The following is a 27048-nucleotide window of genomic DNA, read 5'->3' as shown; positions in this document are numbered from 1 at the left end:
TTCCATATTGCACAATAGTGGGAAGGAAGGATGACAAGAAGGCAAGGGGTGATGGCGATGATGTCACCAATGCAAAAGCAGGAGCTTAGTCTGTTCCAGGCTGTACAATCATCATTTCATTTGGTCATCACGATGGCCTTGTAATGTAATGGTACCCACAGCGACAGTAATAATAGCTAGTGTTTATATAGAGAGCACTCAATGTGTGCCAGCCACTGGCAAAGTGCTTTCCAAGTATCATCTCATTGATCATCGCAACAGCCCTGAAAGATAATTGCTATTATTATCCGCATTTTACAGGTGAGGAAACTGAGGCAAGCAGGGTTCAGTGACTTGCCCAGGGTCACACAGGTGGTAAGTGTCTGAGGCTAGATTTGAACTTAGGTCTTTCTGACTCCTACCCAGCACAGTGTGCCACTTTGCAAGGCAAGGCAGAGGAAGGAAGGGAGGGAGGAGTGATTGGTATATACCAGGCAATATGTTAATACAATCAAATAAGCTTATTTAGTAACTACTTATGTTTAAATTAATTAGTCTTTATGAGACAACTAGTTCATTAGATAGAATGCTGCACTTAGAGTCAGGAAGACCTGAGTTCAGATGTGACTTCAGACACTTACTAGTTGTATGACCCTGGGCAAGTCACTTAACCTCTGCTACCATTTTCTCATCTGTCAAATGGGGATAATAATATTGCCTGGGTTGTTGAGAGGGTCAAATGAGACCCTGTTGGTACAGAACTTATAAATGCTTGTAACTATTATGTGTTATTAATTAAAAGATATTACAAAGGAAATATATGCAGGGAAGAAGGTTGGCAGATTACATAGCAAACACAAGAGAACTCAGCTGGACAGTCCCCATGCTGCACTCTGGCCATGTCTCTTGGAATTCCCACAATGCCACAGTAATCTGTAAGGGGCCCAGTCCCCCAATACCTGAGCTCTCCTTTTTACAATGGAAGGACCTTTGGATCAGAGAGAGGCCCAATCATAATATTCTTTCTTTTAACCTTCAGTCTTCCCTGCTTCCTTCTGAGAAACAAGTTTGTCTTGGAATGGGAAGATGGCGTTTCTGTTCATGGACTTCTTTCATCCCCCCTGGAGTCCCCCCAAATTGCCTTGTAGCCTTTACATTGAACTGTTTTAACAACACCTTTGGGAGAGGGGGCCCCAGTACTTAGGGGTGTGTCTGTTCTTTAGGTTTTGCCAGTCCTTCTGAATGTCCTGGGATTGATGGGTAAGTGGCTGGGCCCCGTTCATGAAGGTTTAACATTCTAGCCTGGCTTTTTCCCACCAGTCCTGCTGTGGAGGCCTGAAGCCTCTGGGGATTCCACAGTAGAGTTTTCTCTTGTTCTCTGTGTGCTCCCCACACATGGCTTCCATCTTTGGTGCTGTGGCTTTTTCACTCTGTCAGGGGACTTCCTCCAGGATTCCGGCTGGCTGTTTCTGAATGTTGTTTCCACGAATGCCAAAAGTCCCCCTCCCCCCACCCCCCTGCTCCTTAATTCTTTTCGTGCTTAACAGTCCCAGAGAGCTAGCTGACAGCAGTGAGCAGGGCTGGCTTGGACAGGGTTGTACCAGACTTTTCACCTGTGGCTTCCTGCAGGGTATTAGAAGCAATATTAGAAGCATTCATTCACTTCCTCTCATGCTGGGTCTTGGTTTTCTCATCTGTAAAATGAAAGATTTGGACTTGATGGCCTGAATTCACATAAATTCAGCAAACATTTATTAAACACCTAGTATATGCAAGGGATACAGAGACAGCCTTTCTGCCCTAGGGTTCTGTGATTTCCTTCCTCTGTGTCCTCTGAACTTTGCATGTGTCTGTGACATTAAGATTCTAGATCTGGACGGAGCCTCCAAGGTCACCTAGTCCTCCTCACTCATATCGGTCCATACTGTAAAAAGGTCTGCATTTATTAGAGAACCTGGGATTTCAGGAGCCAAAGAGGGCCTATCCAGTCCTGGTGTCTGTAATAATTTTTTTTTCTCCCCCCAAGGTGCCCAGTCCAAGCAGAGGGTGAAATAAGACCAATATTGTGTTCTTCCATTGACCAGTTCTTGTTGATTGTGGTGTTTAGCCTCCAATTAATTTTAATCTTTTCTTCAACTACCCTTCATTGACTAGAATTCTTATTGCATTGGGTTAGGTAGTCAAATAACATCCCCCTTCCTCTTCTCTCTTTCCTTGTTATGTTTTTTTTTTTAATTTCACTTTCTGCACCCTTTTCTAAAGAGCATTCCTTTCCTTCATTCTCTTCATTACTTATCTTCCTTTTCTGACTATTCTAGATTTCTGTTCTTTGACTCATGGCCCTTATGCTTTCTTAGTCCTTCTTTAGTCTCTACATTCCTCATGGAATTAAAGTTTCTAAGGCTCAGATTTTGGGTTGCTTCTAAATAGTTTGTGTTACTGTCTTTGTGGGTCTTGCCGGGGGCTTCCTTCTTTCTCTTATTGTTCACTCTTAACTCCTGCCTGTGATGGAGAGGCTTTTGACCCATGGTAGGAATTTCTGATGTCTCCATTTTTTTTTTTTTTTTTTGCCATTTGCCTTGAAATCTCTCCCCTGGGTCCATGTCCTCTGTTGTTCTTGGCATAGATTACTCCCATCATTTGCTTTCCCTTCTCTTGAGGCAGGATGAATGGTCTCTAATCACCAAATCCCTGCAAGTCATACCCTCTGTACGGCCCCATCACTCTTTGTAGTATCTCTTTCTTCTCCCATAGGAGCATTCATTGGTGGTACCCTCTCCTACTACTGAAACTAGATTTCCCCACTTCTTTCCTCCTTCTTCTATCCCTCCCTTTGCCTCCTGGACCTTCCTCCTGGAGATTTTCTTCTTCTTAAAAGACTTTAGGAATTGTTTTCCCTTCATTGTTAGCCTTTGACTTGGTTGGGGTACATGACATTGTCTCCTCTATTTTTTCCATATTATCTCCTCTTTCTGATTTTCTAATTCCTTCCCTCTGGTGCTGATATCTCTGGGAGTTAAATCTCAACGCCATTTGTGCTTCCTGCCATGCTGGCCAATTCCTGATTCATCAGCCTCTGCCCCAAATGGCTTTTGGGGAAAGACCGGGGGATCCATATGGATTCTGGATGCTGGGTTCTTTCTCTCAGTCTTAGTGGACTCCCACAGAGCCACACACACACACACACACACACACACACACACACACACACACACACACACGTCCTTCCTTAGGTCCTTCTGTTCCTCAGTTCTCTGACTTACCTCTGCGCACCACCACTCCAAACTCAGCTAGTTTCTGCTGTTTGGATTTGCCGTTTGAACCTTGGAGGACTAGTGGTTTCCTAGCTAATTTTACGTTGTTATCGGCATATTGAGATTTTGTCACTTTTGTTTCTAATAACATCCCTTGTTACAAAATCCAGAAAAGAAAAAAAAGATCAGTTTGTGAAAACTAACCAACTAGTCAGCCTAATCTGACAGCACCCAGAGCACCACTTCTATAAAGCAGGAAGGGAGGCATGCTCTCATATCTTGTTGTAGTTACAACCCACGTTGTTCTCCTCATTCTGCTCACTTCGCATTAGTTCATGGAAATCTTCCCATTCACCATCCTATATTTTTCTTAATGCATAGTAGGATTCCTTGCATTTACGGACCGCAACTTGGTGAGCCATTGATAGGCATTGGCTTTTCTTTTGTCCCCCAGTTCTTTCTACTACAAAAAGCTATGCTGTGTTTTCACACCAATTTTTGGCCCTTTTTGTATCTCTGGTGCTTAGCATCGTGCCCGGCATATACAAAGTGCTTGATTGAGAGGTGAGTCCCCAACCCTGGTCATACCCTGACTTTAATTCTGGAGCTTTTTCCATAATACTCAAAATCTTATGCTTCACTGGGTCTGTGCGCTGTTCAGCATCAGTGGCCATGCATAAAAATCGATTATCTACTCTTTGTCTCATGCTGAAAATCTTGATAACCCAGAAAGCCCCTTGTCATCCCATTTACCAAAAACAACCATCCACTGTAGCCAGAGTGTGACAAGCGGAAGTCAAGTCTCTTGTTTTAAGTCACTGACAACAAGTTGGCTATTTTGTGTATTACTTGAGTCTATCCTTTCCCTTTAAGGTTCACAAAATCTTAAAAGGTTACAAATAGAATTTACAATGCACTTCCTTCACAGTAACCCTGTGGGGCAGATGGTGTCATCGTGATTTGCAGATGTGGAAACTGAGTCATGGGGCAAAGAAGGGACTTACCTAGAACTGCACAGATATTGTATATCTTGTGACACTAAGACCAGTGTTTGTTCCCTGCTCCCTCACTACCTAGCTAATGGCCAGTGGCCCAAATTAGTTACAAAAAGGCCCGGGTTACCTGTTGTGGCTGACTTTTTTGCTACAGCCTTCTAGATTTTTGGTAAGGACATGTACTGTTGGGGTGGAGTTCAGTTTTTGTTTTCACGTGAGGCCCTTTTCTCCCCCTTCCCCATGTCATTCTGGGGTTATTCAGCAACATCTGTCAGAGGCAGCAGTAACCTTTGTCATCCAGCTGTTGCGGTCATGGTATTTTGCTCCCTTGATGGAGAGGAAGGTAGAAGGGGACAGGAACCAGCCACCTCTCCTTTTACATTGAGCCTTCAGGTGGGACGGGCTCTAAAGGCATCTCTCAGCACAGCGGTCTCTTGCCAAGCTCAGTATTTGAGTTGGACGTCAGGCCTCCTCGGCTGCTTGAAAACAGGAAGTTCCCCGTTATGTGATGGATAGCCCTGTTTAGCTGGAAAGAAAGAAAAAAACTACCCCCATCTCTAGGCCAGCAAATGAATTCTGCAGTTGTTTAAGATACATGGAAGACAATTTCTCTTCCACATACTTGTTTGTGTTCATGCATATGCCTGTGCCTGAGTATATGGAATTCTACCCCACCTCCTGCCCCCATTCTAAACCCTTCATTGTATCAGATATTCTAACTTCCTAGTGCCTCAATTTCCCCACTCCTATGATATTCTCCTCCAGTCCACATAAGCTACCCACAGGGATGCTCCTACCCTTGGTCTCTCCTTTGCACATGAGCCTTCCACTTGGAAATTTAAGAACTCCAGAATCCCTTATCTGAGCATAATCTTTATCTTTGCATCTCCCTTTGCCTCCCTCATCCTAAGAATCAGGGCCAGAAAAGGCTTCACCTTCTTGGCACCTCTGCCTTTGGAAGGAGGAAGTTGTGATGAAGATGAGTCAAGAAACCATTAGCTTTGGCAGATGCCCTGATAACTGGAGTGCCCTGTCACTACTGTGTCATGGTCCTAGACCAGGCTTGTGATCTGTTTCCCAGCCCCCTTATCTTTTACTTCTCTCTGTTCTGATAATGTGTAGTATGGTCTGATGACAATATCACTTCTCTTTTAGCCTCTGTTGGCCTTGGTCTGCCATACTTACCCCTTCTGGGTCCTGGATTTCTTCGTGTATCATGCTACTTCCCCTCCCCAGTTTTTACCTGTGATCTTTGTCTTCAGTGTGCTATATATTTCCTAAGCAGTCCCTGTGATGCCTATGAGGTCATATTTATTGCCTTGACTTAGTGTGTCTTGTTCATCTTGGTTTTTACTCTTACCCTGTGGTAGGAATGAGTAGTAGTGGTAGCAGCAGCAGCAACAGTAGTAGTAATAGTAGCAATAATTGTGAAAGGCCACACTTTTTATTAATACTATTTTATTAAATAATATTAAATTAATATAGTACTTTAAGGTTTGTAAAACATTTTACAAATTTTATGCTTACAACAAACCAGGGAGGTAGGTATATTATATGCCCAATCTTACAGTTGAGGAAACTGAGGCAGACGGAGGTTAAGCATCTTATCCATGGTCACACAGCTAATAAGTGTCTGAAGTTGGATTTGAACTCAGTTCTTCCTGACTCGAGGCTCAATAAGTATTCTGTTCTCTGCATGACCTAGCTGCTCTATATGTCTATACATTTATATAGAGACATCTGAGGGCATGGGTGTTTTGACTGGCACCTTTCTTGGATCTCATCTCCCAGCTTTTTTCCCTATATACTGTCATACTCTTACCGTGGTATACTTCAAGACTTCAGAAATAAGTGATTGCATCTGTGTGGATACTTCTTTACCAAAACAGATTCCAAATTCCATATCCATCAGTTAACAGTCCTTGGGGGCTGTGTAATAAATACCACCTTGCCAAATTCATTGACCTTTCTGGTAGTGAGTCTCTCCAAACTTAGAAACTGGTCCTCAGATGACAGAAATAGCTCATCATTGGACATTCAAGGTCTCCCCAGTTTGGTCAGACCCTTTAGGACCTGTACTCCATAGGCATGGCCTTCAAGATCACAACCTCATATAAAGAAGTATTTAATGGAGATACTGTGGCATATGAGCATTATAATTAATAACATTGTTGTTAGCCTGGATACTTATGAAATCTGATTTCACAAAGACACAGAGTTGCCCATTGCCAGCCATTGGTCGTGCTCCATATCCTCTGTAAAACCCTATCTTCCATGAGAGCTTACTATGCTGGTCATGCCGTGTCAACAGTGATCATCTGTGGATGAGCAGTGGGTACCACCATTTTCTCCCATTCCTGACTAATGTGAGCTCTTGGAAGGAAGGAGACAACTCCATTGCTGAAGAAAGAAGTCACCCTGGCTTCCAAGATGGCAAAAGCCCCCAAAGTCATCAGTCTCTCCTGTTGTAGATCTGGCAAACATCCCGTGAAGTCCGAGCCATTGTAGTGTGTTGACTACGTGATGTGGGTGAGTAGTGAGCTGTGAGGAAGGGGTCGGTAAGCTAGTTGTTTCAAGTCGTGATATTTGAACTTCACCATCACAGGAAGTGCTACTGTGCGCAGTGCCCCAGAACCCCATAACCCTACTTACATGGGAACCCACAGTTCCCTCCTTGCTTCTGTCTAATGGCTATGAGTTGCAGGCTCTTCTGGCAGATTTCCATTTTGGTCATAAATGCTGGGCTCCATTAAGGGGAGCAGATTATTTGACCGGCCTGATTCGTGGCCCTCTCTGCTTCGACAACTTGGACGATTGAAGCAGACAGCTTATGTTCCTGAATGGCCTCATTTGTAGGCATTCACTGGATGTACCATGTTTTCAAAGAAGACATTCTCTTCTCTCTGGAATCATCATTAAGTTCCTTGAGTGGAAGTGCCTTGGAGACAGCTCAGTGAAAAGCTTGTCCATGAAACCAAGGCAGGTATATTTCTTTAACCCCCACTGTGCCTCAGTGGGCCTCCAAGTTCCCTTCTAGCTCTCTATCTTTGATCCTATTGTGCCCTTGGGCAAATTACCCCTCCCTGGGCCTTGGCTTCCTTCTCTGTCCATTGAGGAGTTAGATGAGGTTGCCTTGGAGGTCTTAGGATCCAGGGTTTGATTGTAACTGTAAACAAGCTATTTGTTCTTTCTGGGCCTCCTCTTTAGTAAAATGAGAAGGTTGGATTAGATGGCCCTACCTGAGATCCTAAGACACTGAGGTCTCACTAAGTTGTTTGTTTTGCAAACCCTGAAGCAGTACATAAACAGGATGTCACAGATAGGAAAAGCAGTGCTATGCACAATCCATTCAGTGGGATGGGGATGGGAATGGGGATTGGATCTTTGGATTCCATTGGTTAATGGAATCCTTTATCAATGAAGTATGGAATCAAAGAAGTATTTAATGGAGATACTATGGCATCAGTGGAATTCCTTTATCAACACAGGTGGGAACCTTCTCCACAACTTCTGGTTTTAGAAAGTAGAGAGAGCCCTGAGATGTTAAGGGTCTTGAACCCAAGTCTTGCTGGTAGTGAGGGAAGCTTTCTACCCACTATGCTACTCTGCCTCTATGAGTGGAGATTTACTAAATAACGTGAAACTCTGACCCTTGAACCTCCATTAGTATGGGGCCAAAGGTCACTGAGCAGCTGACCCTGCCATCAGAGGGTGGTGTGTCCAAACTCATCTCCTCAAGAGAATCCATTTACCCTGCCCTCTAATGTCTACAGGGGTAATCTACAGCCCCTTGTCCCACTGCCTCTTCAGCTTGTCTCTGTTTAACAATTCAAGATGGCAGATATTTTACAGAGAGCAGGCTCTAGAAATTGTTAGCTTAACTTAGCTGAATTGGTGGTCATTCCTCCACTGAATACAGATTGTAGCTCTTCATGCCTTTTCATCCTTTTTTTGGTCTCATCCAAATCTTTCTTTGAGTCCCCTGGAGAGCATCAGCTCACCATGTTGAATGGAGGTCATCCTCTCCTTCTTTGCCCGTTTCTTGACTTAGCACCTCATATGGTTCAAGGCCCATAATAGGTGCCTTATGAGAGTTTGTAGGAGGTGCTGAGATTTCATAGAACACCAGGGTGAGGATTTCCTTGGGCCTGGGTGGGATGAGCAGCCAGGATGATACTTCTCCTACTTGGGGAGAAGTTCTTTGCGCTTGGATGAGGATTCCTGAAAAGACTTGCTCTTTCCACTAGGGTTGGGAGCCTGAAGCCTCTGTACCTGGTTCCTGATGGCCAGAAGCTGCACACTTAATTTGGGGTTTACTGGCTAGATTTCTTTCTTTCCTTCCAGCCAGCAGACAGAAGATCTTGAGAAGGCTGGGCTGTATCTCCTCTGAGAGTTTGTGGGTGGTGGTTCCTTCACCAGTGTGGGATGTCTCCTCCCTCAGGCTGCTTTGCTGTGCTTGGATGGACCAGAACAGTCTTTTTAAAGAACCTTTAGGTTGGGTTTTCTCAGGAAGGAAGCTGCTTTTCCTCCTATTTTTTCAGCCGAACTTTCACTGACAAGATCAGGCAGGAAAAAGCCTCATTGGCCATCAGCCCAGCACACCAGGCAATATTTGTAGCAGACTGCAGTTCACCCTGTGTTGCCCGTGATCAGCTGTGACTTTAAAAACAACCTGGACGTCATGTTAAGCAGTATTCCCTGAAGCAAACAATGGAGGTGGTGTCCATGTTCCACCCTCATAGATAGTCACACTACCGGCAAAGGATACTTAAAAATAGCCTAGAATTTCTGGATTTTTCCAGATGTGTTAAGAGGGGATAAGGATAGAGACTGGACCTGGGGTTGTTTTTTTCCTTGGTTTAAAAAACTCCTGGGTAAGGAAGCAGGTGGTACCTTATAGTATTAGGGAATTGCCTGGGGGCAGTGAGAGGTCAATGACTGTCCAGGGTCACTCCAGAACCAGCTCTATTGATTACAACCACGCTGCCTTTCAAAGTTCTTTTTGGTATATTATTTCCTCATTTGGTTTTCCTAAAAAGTCTGAGATAAGTAGGACAGGGATCTTTGATCCTGTGTGATATGTCCAAGCTCACACAGTTAGTATTAGACCCAATTCTTTTTATTCCAAATTGTTGATCCTCCATAGTTATTAGATCTCCTTTCAGTCAGTCAATCAGTAAGGATTTGTTAAGTGCCTACTATGTGCAAGCCACCTTGCTAAGGGCTGAGGATACAAAGAAAGACCAAAGATAGTAGCTTAGGACTCTCACAGAACTACCAGTCTGATGTGAGCTTCCAAGGGTCTAGCTCCTTTCTCTTCCCATCCCTCCTTAGCCTTTACCTTCCCATTCCTTCTTTCCCCCTCTTCTCCTTTCCTGTGCCCTCTCTGACATAAATACTTAGTTTCAACTAATCAGTCATTCAACAAAAGTGCCTACTCTATGACATGCACTGTGCTGGGAGATGGGGATACAGATGTAAGAATGAAATGGTCCCTGCCCTTGAGGATCTCATATTCCGAAAGGGGGATACAAGGAGGGTTCCAGTGGCCAAGAAAGGGAGTTTTAGTCTAGGTCATGGATTCTTAACCTGTTTTGTATCATACACCCTTTTAGCATTCTGTCAAAGCCTATGGATCCTTCCTCAGAGTAATGTTTGTAAATGCATAAAATAAAATTCCTAAGATTACATGAGAAACCAATTGTATCGAAATACAGTCATTAAAATATTTTTTAAAATGAATTCACAGACCCCAGGTTAAGAACCTCTGCTCTGAACAGTAACACAGATTGTGGAAAATGGCAGTAGATTGTGATGCCCTTTCAAGTAGCAGTGGTAGATTTTAGGCAATAGCAATGTTATTTTTTTTCCTAGTCATAAAAAAAACAAAACAAAAACTTTAATGGTGACAAGGAGGCTCAAGACACAAACTCAGAAGAAAATAATGACTTGAAAATCTCTACAAACAAAGCCTCAAAGAAATTGCAAATTAGACACAAGTCCAACAAGAATTCCTAGAAAAGCTAAAGAAAGAGATTTTAAAAGGGCAAAAATATATAAAAATGAAATAAGAGTGATAGAGTTAAAATGGGAAAAGAAATGGAAGAAAGCTATGAAAAGAAAAATAACAGTTTGATAGAAAAGGTACAAAACCTCACTAAAAAAAAAAACTCCTTAAAAATTAGAATTGGTCAAGTGGAAGCTAATGACTCTGAAACATCAAGAAGCAATAAAGAAATGTCAAAAGATTGAAAAATAGAAGGAAATGTGAAATATCTATTCAGAAGAATGACAGACCTGAAAAATAGATCATAGAGAGATGATTTAAGAATTGTTGGACTACATGAAAGCCTTGATCAAAAAAAGAGCTTAGACATCAGATTTCAAAGGAAAACCAGCCAGATATAAAAGAAACAGAGGGCAAAATAGGTTTTAGGCCAATAGAGATGTGGAAAAGAGAAAGAGGCAGCCACATGGCTCCAGCCTGGTTTTTGATCCCTTTCTCCCTACCAGCAAAAAAATAATCTTCCAGACAAGGACTTTCAGAGACCAAGCTGTGAGCCCCAGGGAGTTAATCCCCTGTGCATTGGAGGTGGGCTGGGGCTAAGCTGTTAGCTCACCCTACTCTATCTAGATCCCTGACTATGCTTCACATCCCACAGGCTATCCCCCAGGAAACCAGGGCTTAACCATTTTGACCGGGACAGGGTAGGCTGGGGAGTGGGCAGGGGATCTGCCATCTGTTCTGCTAGATCTGCCTCCTCTCCAGGTGCTGCTATTTTCCCCCCTTGAAAAAACCTCACCCTAAATGCTCAAGGCAGGTTTTTTCAGGGGGAGGACACCAGCACCTGGAGAGGAGGCAGTTTCAGGAAAGGCTTCTTTTAGAATGTTCTTCATGAGCTGAGTATTCCTGGGAGCAAGGGAGTCTAAGAGGTGGAGGGAACTCATTCCAGGTAGCTCAAACAGTCCGTTTATAGGTACAGGGACAGATTAGGACCAGAACGTCAAGTGCTCTAAAAGTTAAACAGAAGCCTGGATTTGATTCTAAATGAAATAGGGTTAACGATACTACTACTACTATTACTACTACTACTAGCATTTATATAATGCTTTAGGGTTTTGCAAAGCACTTAAAAATTATCTCATTTAATCCTCACAGCGCAACAAATAGCCCCTGGGAGGTACATGCTATTATTACACCCGTTTTACAGATGAGGAAACTGAGGCAAACTGAAGTTAAATGACTTGCCCAGGGTCACACAGCTAGTAGGTATCTGAGACAAGATTTTAACATAGGTCTTTCTGACTCCAGGGCCAGTGCCACCTAGCTCCCACTATAAGTTTCAGAGAAGGTACCAGGGGGAGTTTCCCTGTCCCGTATCCCTAGTAAGTGATTGGATTTGTTTGTTGTTTTCAAAGTATTGACTTAATACTTACTAAAACTAGTATTTTTTTTATTTTTATTTTCAGTTCCATTTTTCTCCCTCCTTCCTACCCCACACCATCATCCATTGAGAAGTTAAGAAATATGATACCCATTATACACATGAACTTATGCAAAACATATTTCCACATTAGCCATGTTGAGAAAGGAAAAAAAAAAAGAAAGAGAAAAAAATCTGCTTCATTCCTTACCCAGAGTTCTCAGTTCTCTCCCTGGAAGTGGGTAACATTTTTCATCAGGACTCCTTCAGAATTGTGGTGGATCATTGTTTATATATGTCTTTCCAAGTTTTTCTGAAACCATCCTGCTCATCATTTCTTATAGCACAATAGTACTGTGTCACAACTTGTTCAGCCATCCCCCAATTGATTTCAAATTCTTGGCCACCACAAAATAAGCTTCTATAAACATTTTTGTACATTTAAGTCCTTTTTCTTTGCTCTTTTCGGGGTATAGACTAGTGGTATTTTGGGGTCAAAGGATCAACATAATTTTATAGCCTGTGAGCATGGTTCCAAATTACTCTCCAGAATAGTTGAACTAGTTCACAGCTCCACCAATGGGTAGTTAATTCTCCATTGTAGTCTTAGCTCATTTACCTTATGGAATATCACATTCCAAGCCTTCTACTCCTTTACCGTGGTAGCTGCTAAATCTTGTGTGATCTTGGCTGTGGCTATTGGAGTTATTTCTTTCTAGTTGCTTGAAATATTTTCTTAACCTAGGAGCTTTGGATTTTGACTATAATATTCCTGGGAATTTTCATTTTGAAATTTCTTTCAAGAGGCAATTGGTCGGTGCTTTTTTTTAATTATGGTTTTCAGGTAGTCCATTAATTCTTAAATTATCTCTCTTCAATTTACTTTCCAGGTCAAGTATTTTTTTTTCTATGAGATATTTCAAGTTTTCTTCTATTTCTTCAGTCTTGGACTTTGTTTTATTATTTCTTCATGTTTCATGGAATCATTAACTTCTACTTGACCAGTTCTGGTTTTTAAGAAGCTCTTTTTCTTCCACATTTTTTGTACCTCTTTTACCATTTGTCTGATTCTGCTTTTTAAGGAGTTATTTTCTTCAGTTTTTTTTTGTGCATCTCTTACCAAGCTGTTATTTCTCTTTTCATTATTTTCTTGCATTGTTTTCATTTATTTTCCCATTTTTTCTTCTTCCACTCTTATTTGATTTTTAGAGTCATTTTTTTTGGTCTTTTTAAAAAATCTTTTTCATTAGCTCTTCTAGGAATTTTTAGTGGGCTTATGTCCAATCTGCCTTCTTACTTTGTGGCTTTACTTGTAAATGTTTTTAAGTCATTGTCTTCATCTGGGTTTGTGCCTCAATCTTCCCTATCATCATAGACACTTTTTTATGGTCAGGTTCTTTTTTTAGTTGTTTGGTTTTTTTCTCCAGGCTATTTCTTGACTTTGGACTTTATGTTAGAATCGGGCTCTGATCACCTCTGGCAGGAATGGCTGGCCTAAGCTTCTGTAGCTTGATTTGGGGGCCTGTAGGTTTTTGGTGCTTCCAAGGTGTTGTGATCCAAGGAGAGGTCTGATCTCTGCCCTCCTGGCCTGTGCCCTGGTCCTTAGTGTAGGTCACATCCTTACCCAGATAGGTTTCCTGCTCCTTGAGATCACAATGGCTTTTTTTCTGCCATGGAATTGCAGATTGTTGTTGTAATTGTAATAGGCTTTAGAGCTGCCAAAAGGCACCCAGTCCTACATTTAGTGCTAGCCTGGGCACCCCTTGGAATCTCAGTCCCCTTGCCATCCTTGGGTACTGGGTACTCCTAGAGCTTCCACCATTGCTGCTGCTACCCCCAAACCCCACATCCTATGTCACTTCCCATGCTCCCAACCAGCCCCACCCCAATGTCTGCACACCCCTCTTTTTGTCTTCCTAAGCTACTCTGGGCTGGAAAAATGACTTACTGTGCCCTTTTTCTTGGTTATGTTACTTAGAATTTGGTTTCGTATTTTCTGTGATTTGTTTTGTAGGAGAGATTTTGGGGGACATTTAACAGTTTGTCTCTTTACTCCTCCATCTTGACTCCACTCTTCCTGTTAGGTTGGATTTAATTTCTGTTGCTATATATATGTTGCCACACCCAAAGATCTTCCTGCCATTATTTGAAACTAGAAAGTGGCCTGTGACTTTTTTTTAATGTGTGAATCAGACACATCCAAAAGCAATTTTAAAAGCACTTTCTATGTGTCAGGCACTGTGCTAAGTACAAGGGATACAAAGAAAAGCAAAAAGAGCCCTGCCTTCAGGGAGCTCCCAGTTTAATAGAGGAGACCACAAGGATAGAACCAGGTCCATTCAAGATACATACAGAGGGGATGGAAGGTCATCTCAAGAGGGAAGGTGGTGGCAGCTGGGGGATCAGGAGAAGACTCCTGGAGAAGAAGGTGGGCTTTGAATTGCATTGTGAAGGAAGCCAGAAGGCAAAAGTGAGGGAGGAGAGCGGGGAGGGGGATGAGCAGTGAAGACCACAGGGTCAGTAAATGAATTGTAGAGTATATGGAGGGTAGTTATGGGCAAGAGGACTATGATGAGAGAGAAGGGCCAGGTTGTAAAGGGCTCTTGATGCTCAGTCCCTGGGTTTATGTCTTGTCAGTGGATATCATTGGGAGTCACTGATGCTTACTGAGCAGGGGAGTGGCGCATAGCTTTACTTACCTTTTGAGAAATAACTTTGGCAGCCGAGTGGAGGATGACTGGGAGTAGGCAGAGACTTGGGGCAATGAGAGCAGTCAGAAGGCCATTGCCATGTTGCAGCCACTGTACCTTTAAAATGTTGATGAATTTCCATTGGGTCTAAGCCCATCTGAACGCCATTTCTTCCAACCAAAACTCAGTGGCTCTTGGTGCAGCTGGCCGCCTTTTGCCTGCTCAGCGCTATTCTATTAAAGGTTTGGGCTGTACTTTCCTACCCAAGGCAGATTATATGATTACAGCACAGGCTCCATGTCTAGAGTTTCATTGCCGTGGCCTGTAGTCCTTCGCTGCGACTGAAGGCCAGCCTTGCAAATGTTTGCATCTGAGAAAGAACAGATATTCACCTACGTTACTAATAATCACCCACACCCACTGAACTAATTTGAAGCTTGATTTTTTTTTAAGGATTAAAAATGTAACTTGGATACATGGTCTTATTTCCCTTTGGTTTATTATCTTCATGAGTTGATGCAGGAACCTGAAAGGAAACATACTATAGAGGAGGCAGGAAGACCCAGATGTAAGTCTCCCCTCCAACACATACTGATTGTGTGGCTTTGGACAGGTCACTTAGCCTCTCGCTGTTCTAGGCAAAGCTAAGTTACCTACAGACAAATGACTGATTTATGTCAACAGAGGTAGTTTCCACATCGGGATTTCCATTGGACGATCCACTTAACCTCCCTCAGACTCAGGTAGCTCTCTTGAATCTAAGTTACACAAGCACAAAATCAAGCATCTAAAAAAACCCATAACCACAACCTATCTTTAATTATAATAATGATGATGATGATGATGATGATGATGATGATGATGATGATGATGATAGGTGGCATGTCTATGGTTTGACATGTGTTTTACATGCTTTATACTAATTTTCCTCACAGCAGCCCTGAGAGATAGGTTTATTGTCATCTTCCTTCAACAGCTGGAGAAGGTGAGATTCATAGGATAAGTGACTTGTCCAGGGTCTCGCAACCAGGAAGTGCTTAGGCAGGACGCAGGTCTCACTGACTCCAAGCCCAGTGCCCTGGGTCATGCCTTCTGACATCTTCTAGCAAATGTGCTCCTTCCTCCCACGTTTCCATAGAATCCCATGATTCCAGAATGTCCTCTTCCCATCCTTAACTGGCTTGGCCTGTCTTCTGCCCCCTAGGCTTTGATGCGACCTGGGAGATTTGACCGGATCATCTACGTCCCTTTACCCGATGCAGCCACGAGGAGGGAGATATTCAAGCTGCAGTTTTCCTCCAAGCCAGTCGGTCCGGATGTCGACCTGGAAGAACTTGTTTGTCAGACAGATACCTACTCGGGGGCTGAGGTAAGCTGAGCCTTCTCTTCCCTGGGAAATGAACAGGGGGAAATAGCTGGGGGCTTTCTGGTTGACTGCCAAGATACTTGAAATTACTCTACTGAGCCTGAGGTTTCACCTCATACCAGGCAAATTGGCAAAGATGATTTTTTAAAAAAATGGGAACAGTCATGGCTGGAGGGCTTGTGGGAAGACAGGTATGCTAATATGCTGTGGGTGGAGCTGTGAAATGATCCAACTGTGTATCAATTTAGAATTATACAAGAAAAGTGAATGATCTTACTTCAGGGCAGATACCCCAAAGAAGTCCTAAGACTATGGGGTAAAAGATCTAGAATGGGAGAGAGATTCCACTTCCTCCAAGAGGCCTGGGCAGGGCAAATAACTTGGCCACAGTCACATAGATAGTGATTGCCGGAAATGTGACTTGAACCCGAGTTCTCTACCTCTTTCCATCATACCATGTTCCCCACTGTTCCATCCATTCTACAAAGTTTGGTTCAAAATCTACATAGTAACAGTTTGTGGTCACCATAATCTGGGAGCAAAGTGGGTGCCCCTCACCTGGGGAACAACGAAATCAATACAACAGAATTTTACTGTACCATAAGAATGGTGAGTGTGAGACATTCAGAGAAATGTGGAAAGGCTTATATGAACTGATGCAGGACAAAAGAAGCAGAACCATAAGAACAGTATACACTATGAGTACAGCAAGAGATGAGGAAAAAATATCTGTAAATGGAAGTCAAACATTAAGTAATTTAGTAACATTTTAGTTGTAATTTTAGTAATTAAGTAACATTACACAATAGAAAAATCCATGAAGGTCCCAGAAAAGGGCCAATGAAACGTCCAGAGTGGGGTGGGCTGTGAAATGCCCATTACATAGAGATAAAAGTCTCCTATGAAATGCTTTCTTTAATGATTATGTTGAGAAGCCATCCCTGCACGTGGATCCTCCTTCCTTGGATCCTTGTTAAGTGGAGGTCACCCTGGGTTCTTGAAGGTTCCTCTCAGTGTTTCTGCCAGGCCTGGCCAAAGATGGCAGACCTGTCTTATTGGAGGGCCAGCCTAGCTACATTCGAAGACCCATCACCGCACTGACCACACGAGGAGGATGTTTTGGGTGTAGTGGTTTCCTTTTTAATTTGTTCTTTTTAAACATTATTTTTTTTTATAAAAAAAAAAGATTGGATCTCCCCATTTAGGCCAGCCTAGAAGTGCAAAGGTCACGTAGGGGCTTGATCCCACTGCTGATCAGCATGGGAGCTTTGACCTGCTCCATTTCTGACCTGGGCTAGTTTCCTTAGACACCTTAGGAAGCTTGTTGTCCATGCCCACCTCCCACCCCCCTGCTTCTGGGGGTTCTCTGTATTGATGCTGAATCCGGTGCAGATGCTCAGTCCCATAGCCTATTGCATCTCAGAACTCCTGAGCTCAAGGATATCTGCCAGCACCAGTCTTTCGGCATGTGCCCCTGTACCCCATTGCAGTTTTGCTACATGTTGCTTCCAAAAGTAATCTTTCGAGTCACAGAAATATTGAAGTCTATACTAGTGTGTCCAGAGAACTCACTTACTGTAGAAGGGTGGAAGAGGGAGGAGTGAGCCAGAAGCCAGAGGAATCCATTCTGCTCCCATACTTGACAGGACTTCAGCAGACCTCCAAACCAGAGGGATGCTGAGGCAGACATAAGACCGAATTTGGAATCAGAGATTCTAGGTTCAAATCCTGACACTCTTGCTAACTCCCTAGAAGATCTTTAGCAAGTCAGTGAACCTCTGAGGTCCTCAGTTTCCTCATCTATAAAAGGAAAGGATTGGATTAGGCAACTTTTAATATCCATTCCAACTCTAAATCTGTCATGCTGACATCTACTCTCACCCAAGGCTTGTCTCTCTTAAATACACGGTCAGTAGAGAAGCAATATTGTCTGCTGAAATCAGCAGAAGACCAAGGATCTCACCTTGACATCACCGTTCACTGGGTTGACTTTGACATTTCCTTAATGATGCCTGACCTGTTTATTTATTCATTTGAAAAGCATTTTACTATGTGCCAGGCACTGTGCTCAGTACTGGAAATTTAAAATGAACCATTGCCTGCCTTCAATGCTTATATTCTCTTGGGAGGAAACATGGACATTGATGAAGTCAAGGAATTTATGTCCAGAATAAATTCAGAGTAATTTTCAGAGGAAGGGTGTTCTCTAAGCTTTTTAAATATTGAGAAATGTAGGGGATGAGGATGGGGGTGGGGGTGGGGATGGGGATGGGGATGATGATACCTGAAACCTGCCAGCTTCCAAATCCGTAGTTTGTTTTAGTCTGGAATGGTTTCCCTTCTTGGCTCCATACCTTACAATCTCTAGTTCTTCAAGGTTCATCCAGCTCAGTTATCATGTCCTGCTGATGCCTTTTCTCTTTCTTCTAGTTGTTGTTACTCCATCTCCCAGAAAAAAAAAAAAGTTTATTCTTTATATAATGTGAATTTATTTATCTTTGTCCTTAGACTGGAAGCCTCTTGGGGTCAGGGGCTGCTTTGTTTCTTTGTATCTTCAGTGTTTTAGGGTGGTAACACTTAATGAAACCTTATCAATTGTTTTGCCCTGGGGGGTTGTGGCCATTTGGCAATTTCTGTTTCTGTTGAATATCCATGGAGAGAAGAGACAACACTCAGCCTGATATCTGTGGGCCTTTCTCACTCCGAAGTAATGTATTGTCAATATATAGAAATGCAAAGCAGAATGAAAACCCAGCCAAGTGCCAGTCTTAATTCAGAGGTGTAACATAAAGCCTGGTACTTAGTAAATGCTTATTGACTTGTTAATTCAGGAGCAAAATGTCTTGATGCTAAAAGTCCTTCCACTAACTTGTTAGTTTTTCTTTGGCTTATTTATTCCAAAATACATATGGTGAAGTAGATAGTGCACTGTACTTGGAGGCTGGAAGACCCGAGTTCAAATTCAGCTTCAGACACTTACTAGCTATATAGACTAGGCTAGGAAAAAACAAGGCTCCTTTCACCTTGTCATGGACCCATGAGCATCCCCAACAATATTTTTTAGATCACTGTACCCTTAGATTCACCTTCTGTTATCAGAATAAAATGATCAGTCCACTGAAAACCCAGCCTGCCCCTACAGGATCTTTATACATGAGAAATAGTATGGTAATCAGTTTAATTATTTTTTTTTGTCTGCTACATGACTGTATTTGGCAAGATCAGTGGGCCTTAAGCTGCTGGCATCCTGTCTGTTTTCAGAAATGGTGGTGTGGAAAAAAAAATGATGGTGTGGAGCCTGTAATTTACAAAAATCTTTTCCGTCCTTGGGGATTTACAGAAGGGGTACCTTTCTGTAAGGTCTGGAGGAAGGTAAGGTTTGAACCTTACAAGTTTGTGGGGAGAGGGTGTTATTTTAAATATCTTTAGTTTCTAGTTTGATTTTTGCCTATCTGCTTTGTGTCATAGTCCAGCCCTAAACTTAGATCCCAGTAGCTTCTTTGTCCCTCTCTACTCCTTCTCTTCCCCAAAGGATATCACAGAAAATTCTCCCTTGTGTTCCATGGAGAAAAAACATCCCAGAAGGAAGTGTGTCACCATGTGGGTAGAGATGCTGTCACTTAGGGCCAACTACCAAGTGTGCTTGAAGGGCGCACACAGTACATCATCCAACACTCTCTACTCGCTTCCCCTGCTCCCCTTGGCCATTGTCTTCCACTGGATTGTGCTTCCTTGCTCATGGGAAACCATGTGGCCATTGACATGTAGTTAGAGCTTCATTCATTCCAGGAGAAAGCAAGAACTCTCTTTGGGTGAGCAACCTTGTTTCCTTTCATTTAGATTTTTTTTTTTGCTTTTAGAATTATTCATAGCAAATGTTATTTTGTTCTATGACTTATTTATTTATTCCTTCATTGATTCATTCCTTTTTCATGGAGTTGCCCTGGTCTGTTTTGGAAACTGGCAGAGGAGCTTTGGGGAAGACACTGAGAGATACATATGTGCATATAAGTCACAGCTGGGACCAATTCTAGTGGGCCCTGTGTGGAGAAGAGTAGGAGAAATGGAAAATGAAATACATTGGTTGGACTTCCCTGTTGAAAGTATTATGCTGCTGTCGTTGAAGGCTCATTGTTTGTGACAGGGAGCTGAAGGAAAATAGACATTGACCCTGAAGACCAGGTATCAACTCTCTGTTCTAATGATAGCAGCCTTCTAGTCCTACTACCTTATTTTAAGGGTGAGAGAGGGGACTGAGACTCAGGAGAATGAAATAGCTTGTCCAGTGTCACTTAGGTATTAAGGGTCAGAGGTAGGATTTGAACCCAGGCTTCCTGACTCCAGAGCCAGGCTGCCTGAAGTACCTGTTGTTCCTGGGTGTGTGGTCCCCAAAGTATGTGATGTCACACCCCAATGGTGTCACAGGGTATTCACATTTTTGACCTAATCTACTTAATAAATAGGATTGTTAGATATTTCTTTTGGCCTAGGGGCACCTTGCAAAAATCACCAAGATACCAAGGGTGCCATGAACTGAGAAAATATGGGAACCAATTTGTTACTGGATAAGAAATAGAGATACTGAGTAATGGAACAGATCAGGTGGCAAATTAACACAGTAGGCTAGAGTTTGAGCAGCCCAAAGATTCCAGTGATGGAAGTTCCTCCAGAGCTCTGGAGAGGCAGGCCAGGCTTCCCGGGCTCCCCTGTGTTGTTCCCCCACCTCATTGCTGGTCCAGGTAGCATTGAGCCAGCCCTCACACAGGTGGTCCCTGTAGCTGAGTCCAGACAGGGCTTCCACAGCCTTAGAATCTGAGTTCAGACATCACAGGCCGAAAAGGGCCTCTCATCTAATTCTCTCCTTTTATAAGAGGCCTATGGATTCTGACATCCGGCATCCAAAATCTCACAGGGAGTAAGTGGCCAACCCAGGATTCGAATCTGCGTCCTCTGGCACTAACTAATGTGGCACAGTAGAAATAGTGATGGATTTGGAGCTGGTGGACCTAGGTTCAAATCCAGACATTACTGCTCCCTAGCTGCATGACCTTGGGCAGGTCCATTAGCCTCTCTGGGCCCCAGGCCCTCAGAGGTAAAGTGAGAGTGTGGCTTTTCCTTCTAACTCTGAATCTGAGTCCCTTCTGAAGCTGGCATCTGTGGGCAGATTTCAGGGGATCCATGAACTTGGAATTCTCAACATTTTTGATGATTTTATTTTTATATCATTGTTTTCCTGGGTAATCCTTGTGGATTTTATTTGATGCATTTGAAGACTCTGTTCTGAGAAGGGGTCTGTAGCTTCCCCAGACTGCTCAAGGGGTCCATGACACAAGACAAAAGCCCTCTTCTAGGACCACTGTGGATGTGGGCCTGTGGGATGCACATCTCTCCATCTTAACAGGCCATTTCTTTCCTACCTTCTAAACAGTTAACTTCTCCCATTGCCCCCACGGTGTTCTTCATTTTCCCATCCTTGCTGGCTAAAACACCAGTGCGTCCCAAGGAGTAACTGCCCCCTTGGGCAAATCATTTAATCCTCAGTTAGCACAGTGCCTGGCACACAATAGAGGCTTAATAAATGTTTATTGATTGATAACAAACTTGCTGCATAACTATGGGCATGTCATTTTTACCTAGTCAGGCTGAAGTTTCTTCATCTCTATAATGGCATGGTTGTTCTAGGCTCTAGAACAATCTAGACTCTAGAATCCTAGAGTCTGACTGATCTAGCAAGAGCTTGTTAAATTCAGACTGTGTAGGGCTCCATGCCCAAAAAATCTGTCCCTTCCTTCAAAGACCTTGCCTTCTACTAGAGGGAGTCAGCATGTGTCCAGATAAATAAACACTTGACCATTTGAGTATGGAGAGGGTATTAACAATTAAGGGGCTCAGGAAGGGCTTATAGGAGAAGGTAAACATGGAAGAGCCTTTAAGGATGCTCTGACTGATTGATAGGAGGACACAGAGGATTACCATCCCCCAGGCTGAGCAGGCATGTCTGGGCTGGGCTGTGGAGGAGAGAATGTGTGGAGATCACAGATAGATCAGAGGATGGGAGCATCCATCACTCTCCACTTTCTGGTATAGATTTCTGTGCTTTTGTCTTCTCCGATCACTTTCCAAAAGGGCAAGGACTACATCCTGTCAAAGCTCTGTGTCTCCCTCTTTGGCAAGCCCACTGAGGGTTTAGTTAATGGTCTGGTGAATCCTCTCTCTTTCTCTCTGTATCTCTCTCTCCTCCTCCTTTCTTTCTCTTTCTTTCTTTCTTTCCTTCTTTCTTTCTTTCTTTCTTTCTTTCTTTCTTTCTTTCTTTCTTTCATTCTTTCATTCTTTCTTTTCTCTCTGTTCTCTCTTTCCTCCTCCTCTCTATTCTCTTTCTTACTTCTCTTCCCCCAAAAGACAGTAAAGCTGAGCTCCAGGTGACCTAATCTTGCCAAAATCCTACTTGTGAAATGTTTTCAAAGTAGCCATGTCATACTTGCTAGACTTTTCTTAAATTCATACAAATAGAGGCAGAATGGATGATTAGAGGACTGGCCTAAGAAACAGAAAGACCTTGTGTTTCAATCCCACTTCTGAAACTTGCTAGCCATGTGACCATGGGCTAATTGCTTTCCCCCTCTAAAGCTCCATTGAGTCTCCAAGATCACAAGTGCCCAAGGGTTGCAATCTGCATTGGTGAAGAGCTTTGTCCTGATATGCTTCTGCTAGGCAGTAGAAACTCAGATAACTAACTGACAAAGTAGCAAAGGACAGATTGGCCATGGTGGATTGCCAAAATTAAACCAAACAAAAATGCAGCCATAACATGACATGTGGGCACACAGAGGCCAGCCTCTTTTTCCAGAAACAAGGCTGGTGGATGTTTATCCCCTTAACCAAATTAATGCTCTAATATTCATTCTGTAATAGTAGATAGGAGAGATGCCCTTAAATAATTAATTCTTTATTATGAATTTTGTAATAGTAAATGTGAGTGGCAGGATGGCATAGTATGCTGAAAACTGTCCTGACGACATATACTAGCTAAATAATCATAGGCAATAATCAAAGTCCTAGGCAACTCTCAGAGACTCTAAGTTACAAATGAAGTGGCACTCTCTTTTGGTGGAGGAAATCTCCCCACTGGAATTCCACAAGTTGATAGAATTACAGCTCAAGAGACATTAGACAGCATCTAGTTCAACCTTGCCATTTTTCAGATGAGGAAACTGAGGCCCACCGAGTCAGGATCACCCAAGGAGAGCTCAGATTTGAACTTGAGTCCTCTTCCTCCAGATCTAGCCCAGTGTTAATGTTTGTGAAGCTCAGTGCAGTGCCTGATACATAGTAAGTGCTAATGATGATGACAGTGCTAAGACGATGATGGTGGTGATGATGGTGATATCACTCTGCCTGGTATCGAAATGAAATCACAAGTCCAGGACATCCCCACCAAATGACACTAATTCGACTCCTCACAGATATTCTGAAGAAGAGACCTTCATTCTCTTTCCTTTTACAGTTTCACCAAAGTGATCCTCCATCCCAGCCCCAAACAGCAGCAACTTGTTTGACTTCCAGCTCCGTAGCTAAGTGGTTCCATTTCCCAGCCCGTGTCATCCACCCGGAAGCCAGAATCTTTGCTGATTGTCCTTCCCTTGCTTCTGGGCTGCAAATTCCTTTGTAAAATACAATTTCAAAAAACTTCAATGTTCAAGCAGCTTCTTGGCACCCGTACAAGACATTCTTTTGGCAGATGCAAATGGAAGCAAAAGTAGCCCCTTGACATATCTTTATTCACCTAAAAAGAATGCTCGAGGAGTGGTTTGGATTTAAAAGCAAGAATTATGTTCAATTAGGCAAGCCTCTGCTTTCCTCTTCCTAGAATTCAGACAAGAAGAAACCCTCTTAAAAGTTGTTTTAGGCAGAAAATTACTGGTTCACACTAGTTTTATATATATTAGAGCCAGGAATCAATGAAAACCTAGAGTGCCCACTGAGGGATCCCCAGTGTACTTCATTCATTCATTCAATCAATCAATCACTCATTTATTCAATCATTCCTTCATCCATTCACACAATGTACAAATTTCAGAGTTTGAAAGAGAGAGATTTCAAAGATCTGATGTAACATCTACCTGGTAAAAGAGCCCTTTCTCACATTCTCAACATGGGCTCTGCTTAAAGACCTCCAAAGAAGGGGAGCTAACTACCTGTCAAGGGGAGTCCGTTTCACTCTGGGACAATTCTGTTTGTTAGGAAGTCTCTCTTCGCAACATCTGACTCTTCCCCCATGGTTCTGGGGCCAAGCATTACAAGTCTATTCCTTCTGCCATGTTGACTGTCCTTCAGTTACTTGAAGACAGCTGGCAGTTTTCTCCCTCTCTCCCTCACTTCTCCAGACTCACCATGCCTTCATTCAACATATATTTATTAGGTACTGAATGCCAAGCCCTTGGTTGGACAAGAGCAGAGGTAAGAGTTTGGACAGAAGCTGGCCTGTGCCGTCTTGGGGAGGAAGAAACTCAGTTCACTACAAACTTCAACAATACTTTTTTTATGTTCAACTAGAATAACCAACATTATCAGATCCAAAGGCTTCTCTGATCTGGAGCGTGGGTGGTTTCTGTTTGATCAGAGCAGATAACTTTTCCTTTTTTTCTGAAGCTTACTGATAGATTTTCTGGGAGAATTCACTTTTATACCTGAAGGTCATGTATGGAGAGTATACATGGAGTCTGATTCTTCTTCCTCTCCAAAGACAGGATAACCCTAGGAGGGACCAGGAAGAACCTATGGAAAGTAGGAGGTCATAGCAGCCCAATAGTATCCACCCAGTGCTGGTGGTCATTAATAGATGACCGCCAGTTGCTGTCATTCACAGAAATAATGAATCTCCAACCTGGGAGGCATCTCAGAGGCCCAGATCTGGTCCAGGCCACACCAGAAAAATAATCCCCCTCTACAGCTTAGCAAACAAGGGATCAGCTTTTGTCTGAGTGCTTCTTGAGGGGAAACTTACCATAAAAGCTAGGTGGCCTAATGGAAGGAGTGCTGGGCTTAGGGTCAGGAAGACCTGAGTCTGAATCCTGCCTCAGATACTTTGTTGTTGTTGTCACATCTTTTTAGTGTGTCTGACTCTTCCTAATCCCATCCGGGATTTTCTTGGCAGAGATACTGGAGTGGTTTGCCATTTCCTTCTCCAGCTTATTTGACAGATGAGGAAACTGAGGCAAGCAGAATTGAGTGACTTGCCCAGGGTCACACAGCTGGTAAGTGTCTGAGGCTGGATTTGAACTTAGGAAGATGAGTCTTCCCGACTCCAGGCTCTGCTCTATCCACTGCACCACCTAGCTACCCTCAGGCTGTTACCCTCGACAGATTTACTTTTCTCTCAAGTGAAATGGATGTAATGAGAACCACCTGCCTCCCAGGGCTGTTTTAAGGATCAAATAAAATTACTGTATCTACAATGCTCTGCAAACCTCAAAACACTTCGTAAAGACCAGCTATTGTGTTTTGGCCACGGGACGCTGCAGCCTGGCTTCTGCTCTTGGCCACGGCTATGGGACCTCAGTAGGCCATTTCTCCTCCTTAGGCTGCAGTCTCCTGCTCCGTAAAAAGGCATGGTTCGAATAGATGATTTTATGACTGCCACCCAGTTCTACAATGGTATGGTCCTGTATCTATACGCCTGTTGTGTTGCATAACTTGGTGTGATCCTGAGCTCTCCTCTGAACTGGATAGAGGGAAGTCTGCCCCCCAAAATCTCATGGATATCCCAAGTAAACTGAACTGATGCAGTAAAAATATCCCAGTCCTGCTGTACCTGTTCCTGTGTGGTGGCCTTCCCCAACTCTTGGTGCCCAACCCAATGAAAGATTCAGAACATTCCAAGATGGTGAAGAACCTCCCTGACCTGTTTTGTCCTCCTACCTCCTGGCATAACTCCTTTGACGTATTAGGCACTAAATAAAGTTTCGTTGGCCTCCTCCCCCAGAACGACAATAATAATGCCAACTATCATCATTCTTCGGGGGGATGCAGCTCAACATAACTTTATTTAAGCCTAAATCTTTACTTTAAGGCTCACAAACCATGCACATAAAACTTCATCTTCTCCCTCCAAATATTTGTATTAACTGCTCCTCCCCCGTTCCATCTCTTAGAATCTCTTGTTTCCTCCAAAAACTCTCCTAAAATCACAGCCTCTTCTTTAAGCCTTTTCACTGGCTGTTCATCATGCTTGGAATACTTTCCTTCCTCATCTCCATCTAATGGCCTCCCTGGCTTCCTTCAGGTCTCAGCTAAAATCCTGCCTTGTGTAGCAGGCATCACAAATCACAATCCATGGGCTTTATTTATTTATTTATTCTTGTTTTTAAATGTAGAAAGCATTCTTAGTTCTCAGGTCATACAGAAATAGGCAGCGGGCAAGATTTGGCTACAAACTGTAATTAGCTGACCTCCTTAATTCTAGTGCCTGATTTCTGTTGATTATTTCTAGTTTATCCTGAATATAACTTTTTCTGTATAGCTGTTTGCATATTAACTCCCAATTAGACTGTGAGCTCCTTGAAAACATGGACTTTCTCTGTATCCTCAGCACCTGGCACACAGTTGGTAAATAATAAATGCATTTCGCCTTGACTTCATCTCCCAGCCGCTAAAGCCCTCCCCTCTCCCCAAAAAATACTTTAAAATTTTCTTTTGTGTATATGTGATCTGTACTTTATTATGCATGTGTAGTCTCCCTTGGTAGAAGTAATCCCCCTGAGGGCAGGGAATATTTCATTTGTGTCCTTTTGTTCCCAGAGCCTGGCACATAGAAAGCATTTGGTAAATGCTTAATAATTGAGTATATAGATGGGGACTGCAGCTGGATCTCAAGGCATAGGACCACTTAGGCCTTAGTTTCCTCCTCTGAAGAGGTTGGACTCTCTAGGGTTCCCTTTAGTTTTGCTGTTCTGTGATGTGTGATCTTTTTGGTGCATCTCAAACGTGACGTGCATGTGCGCGAGCGCGCGCGCGCGCGCGCACACACACACACACACACACTTCACATACCCTAACATCACGCGTACGTATAAACACACATACCCCTGCACACAGCACACACACATACACGCACACACCCCACAATGAAGGGTCAGTCTCTCCCCACTGTAAAGTATTTCCATTGAGCACAGTGTGATTTCTTGAGGTGAACAAAGCCTCCTTACGGACAGAGGGCCAGAGGCCAGCAGGATCAGATGCCTTTCTTCCTACCACAGGCTCTGTGCTTTCATGCTAGGACCACTCTGAAGAGGGATGGACAGGCTGGAAACCCACCTGGACCTTTGTTCATGATTAGTGCTA

The 27048-nt window shown here is 43.1% G+C and overlaps 1 protein-coding gene across 1 annotated transcript in view; it reads left to right on the top strand.

Annotated features, from left to right (window-relative positions):
* The window catches only part of SPATA5 (spermatogenesis associated 5), a 232759-nt gene that overhangs the window by 165566 nt on the left and 40145 nt on the right, over window positions 1-27048 (top strand). Inside the window, exon 15 of the mRNA XM_036762617.1 lies at window positions 15547-15711. Within this exon, the coding sequence (XP_036618512.1) occupies window positions 15547-15711 (165 nt within the window). The remainder of the gene's footprint in view (window positions 1-15546; window positions 15712-27048) is intronic.

Source organism: Trichosurus vulpecula, chromosome 6, assembly GCF_011100635.1.
Source record: "Trichosurus vulpecula isolate mTriVul1 chromosome 6, mTriVul1.pri, whole genome shotgun sequence".
In the NCBI taxonomy this organism is placed as follows: domain Eukaryota; kingdom Metazoa; phylum Chordata; class Mammalia; order Diprotodontia; family Phalangeridae; genus Trichosurus; species Trichosurus vulpecula.
Note: the sequence above shows the minus strand (reverse complement) of the source record. Positions and strands in the feature narration are given on the sequence as shown.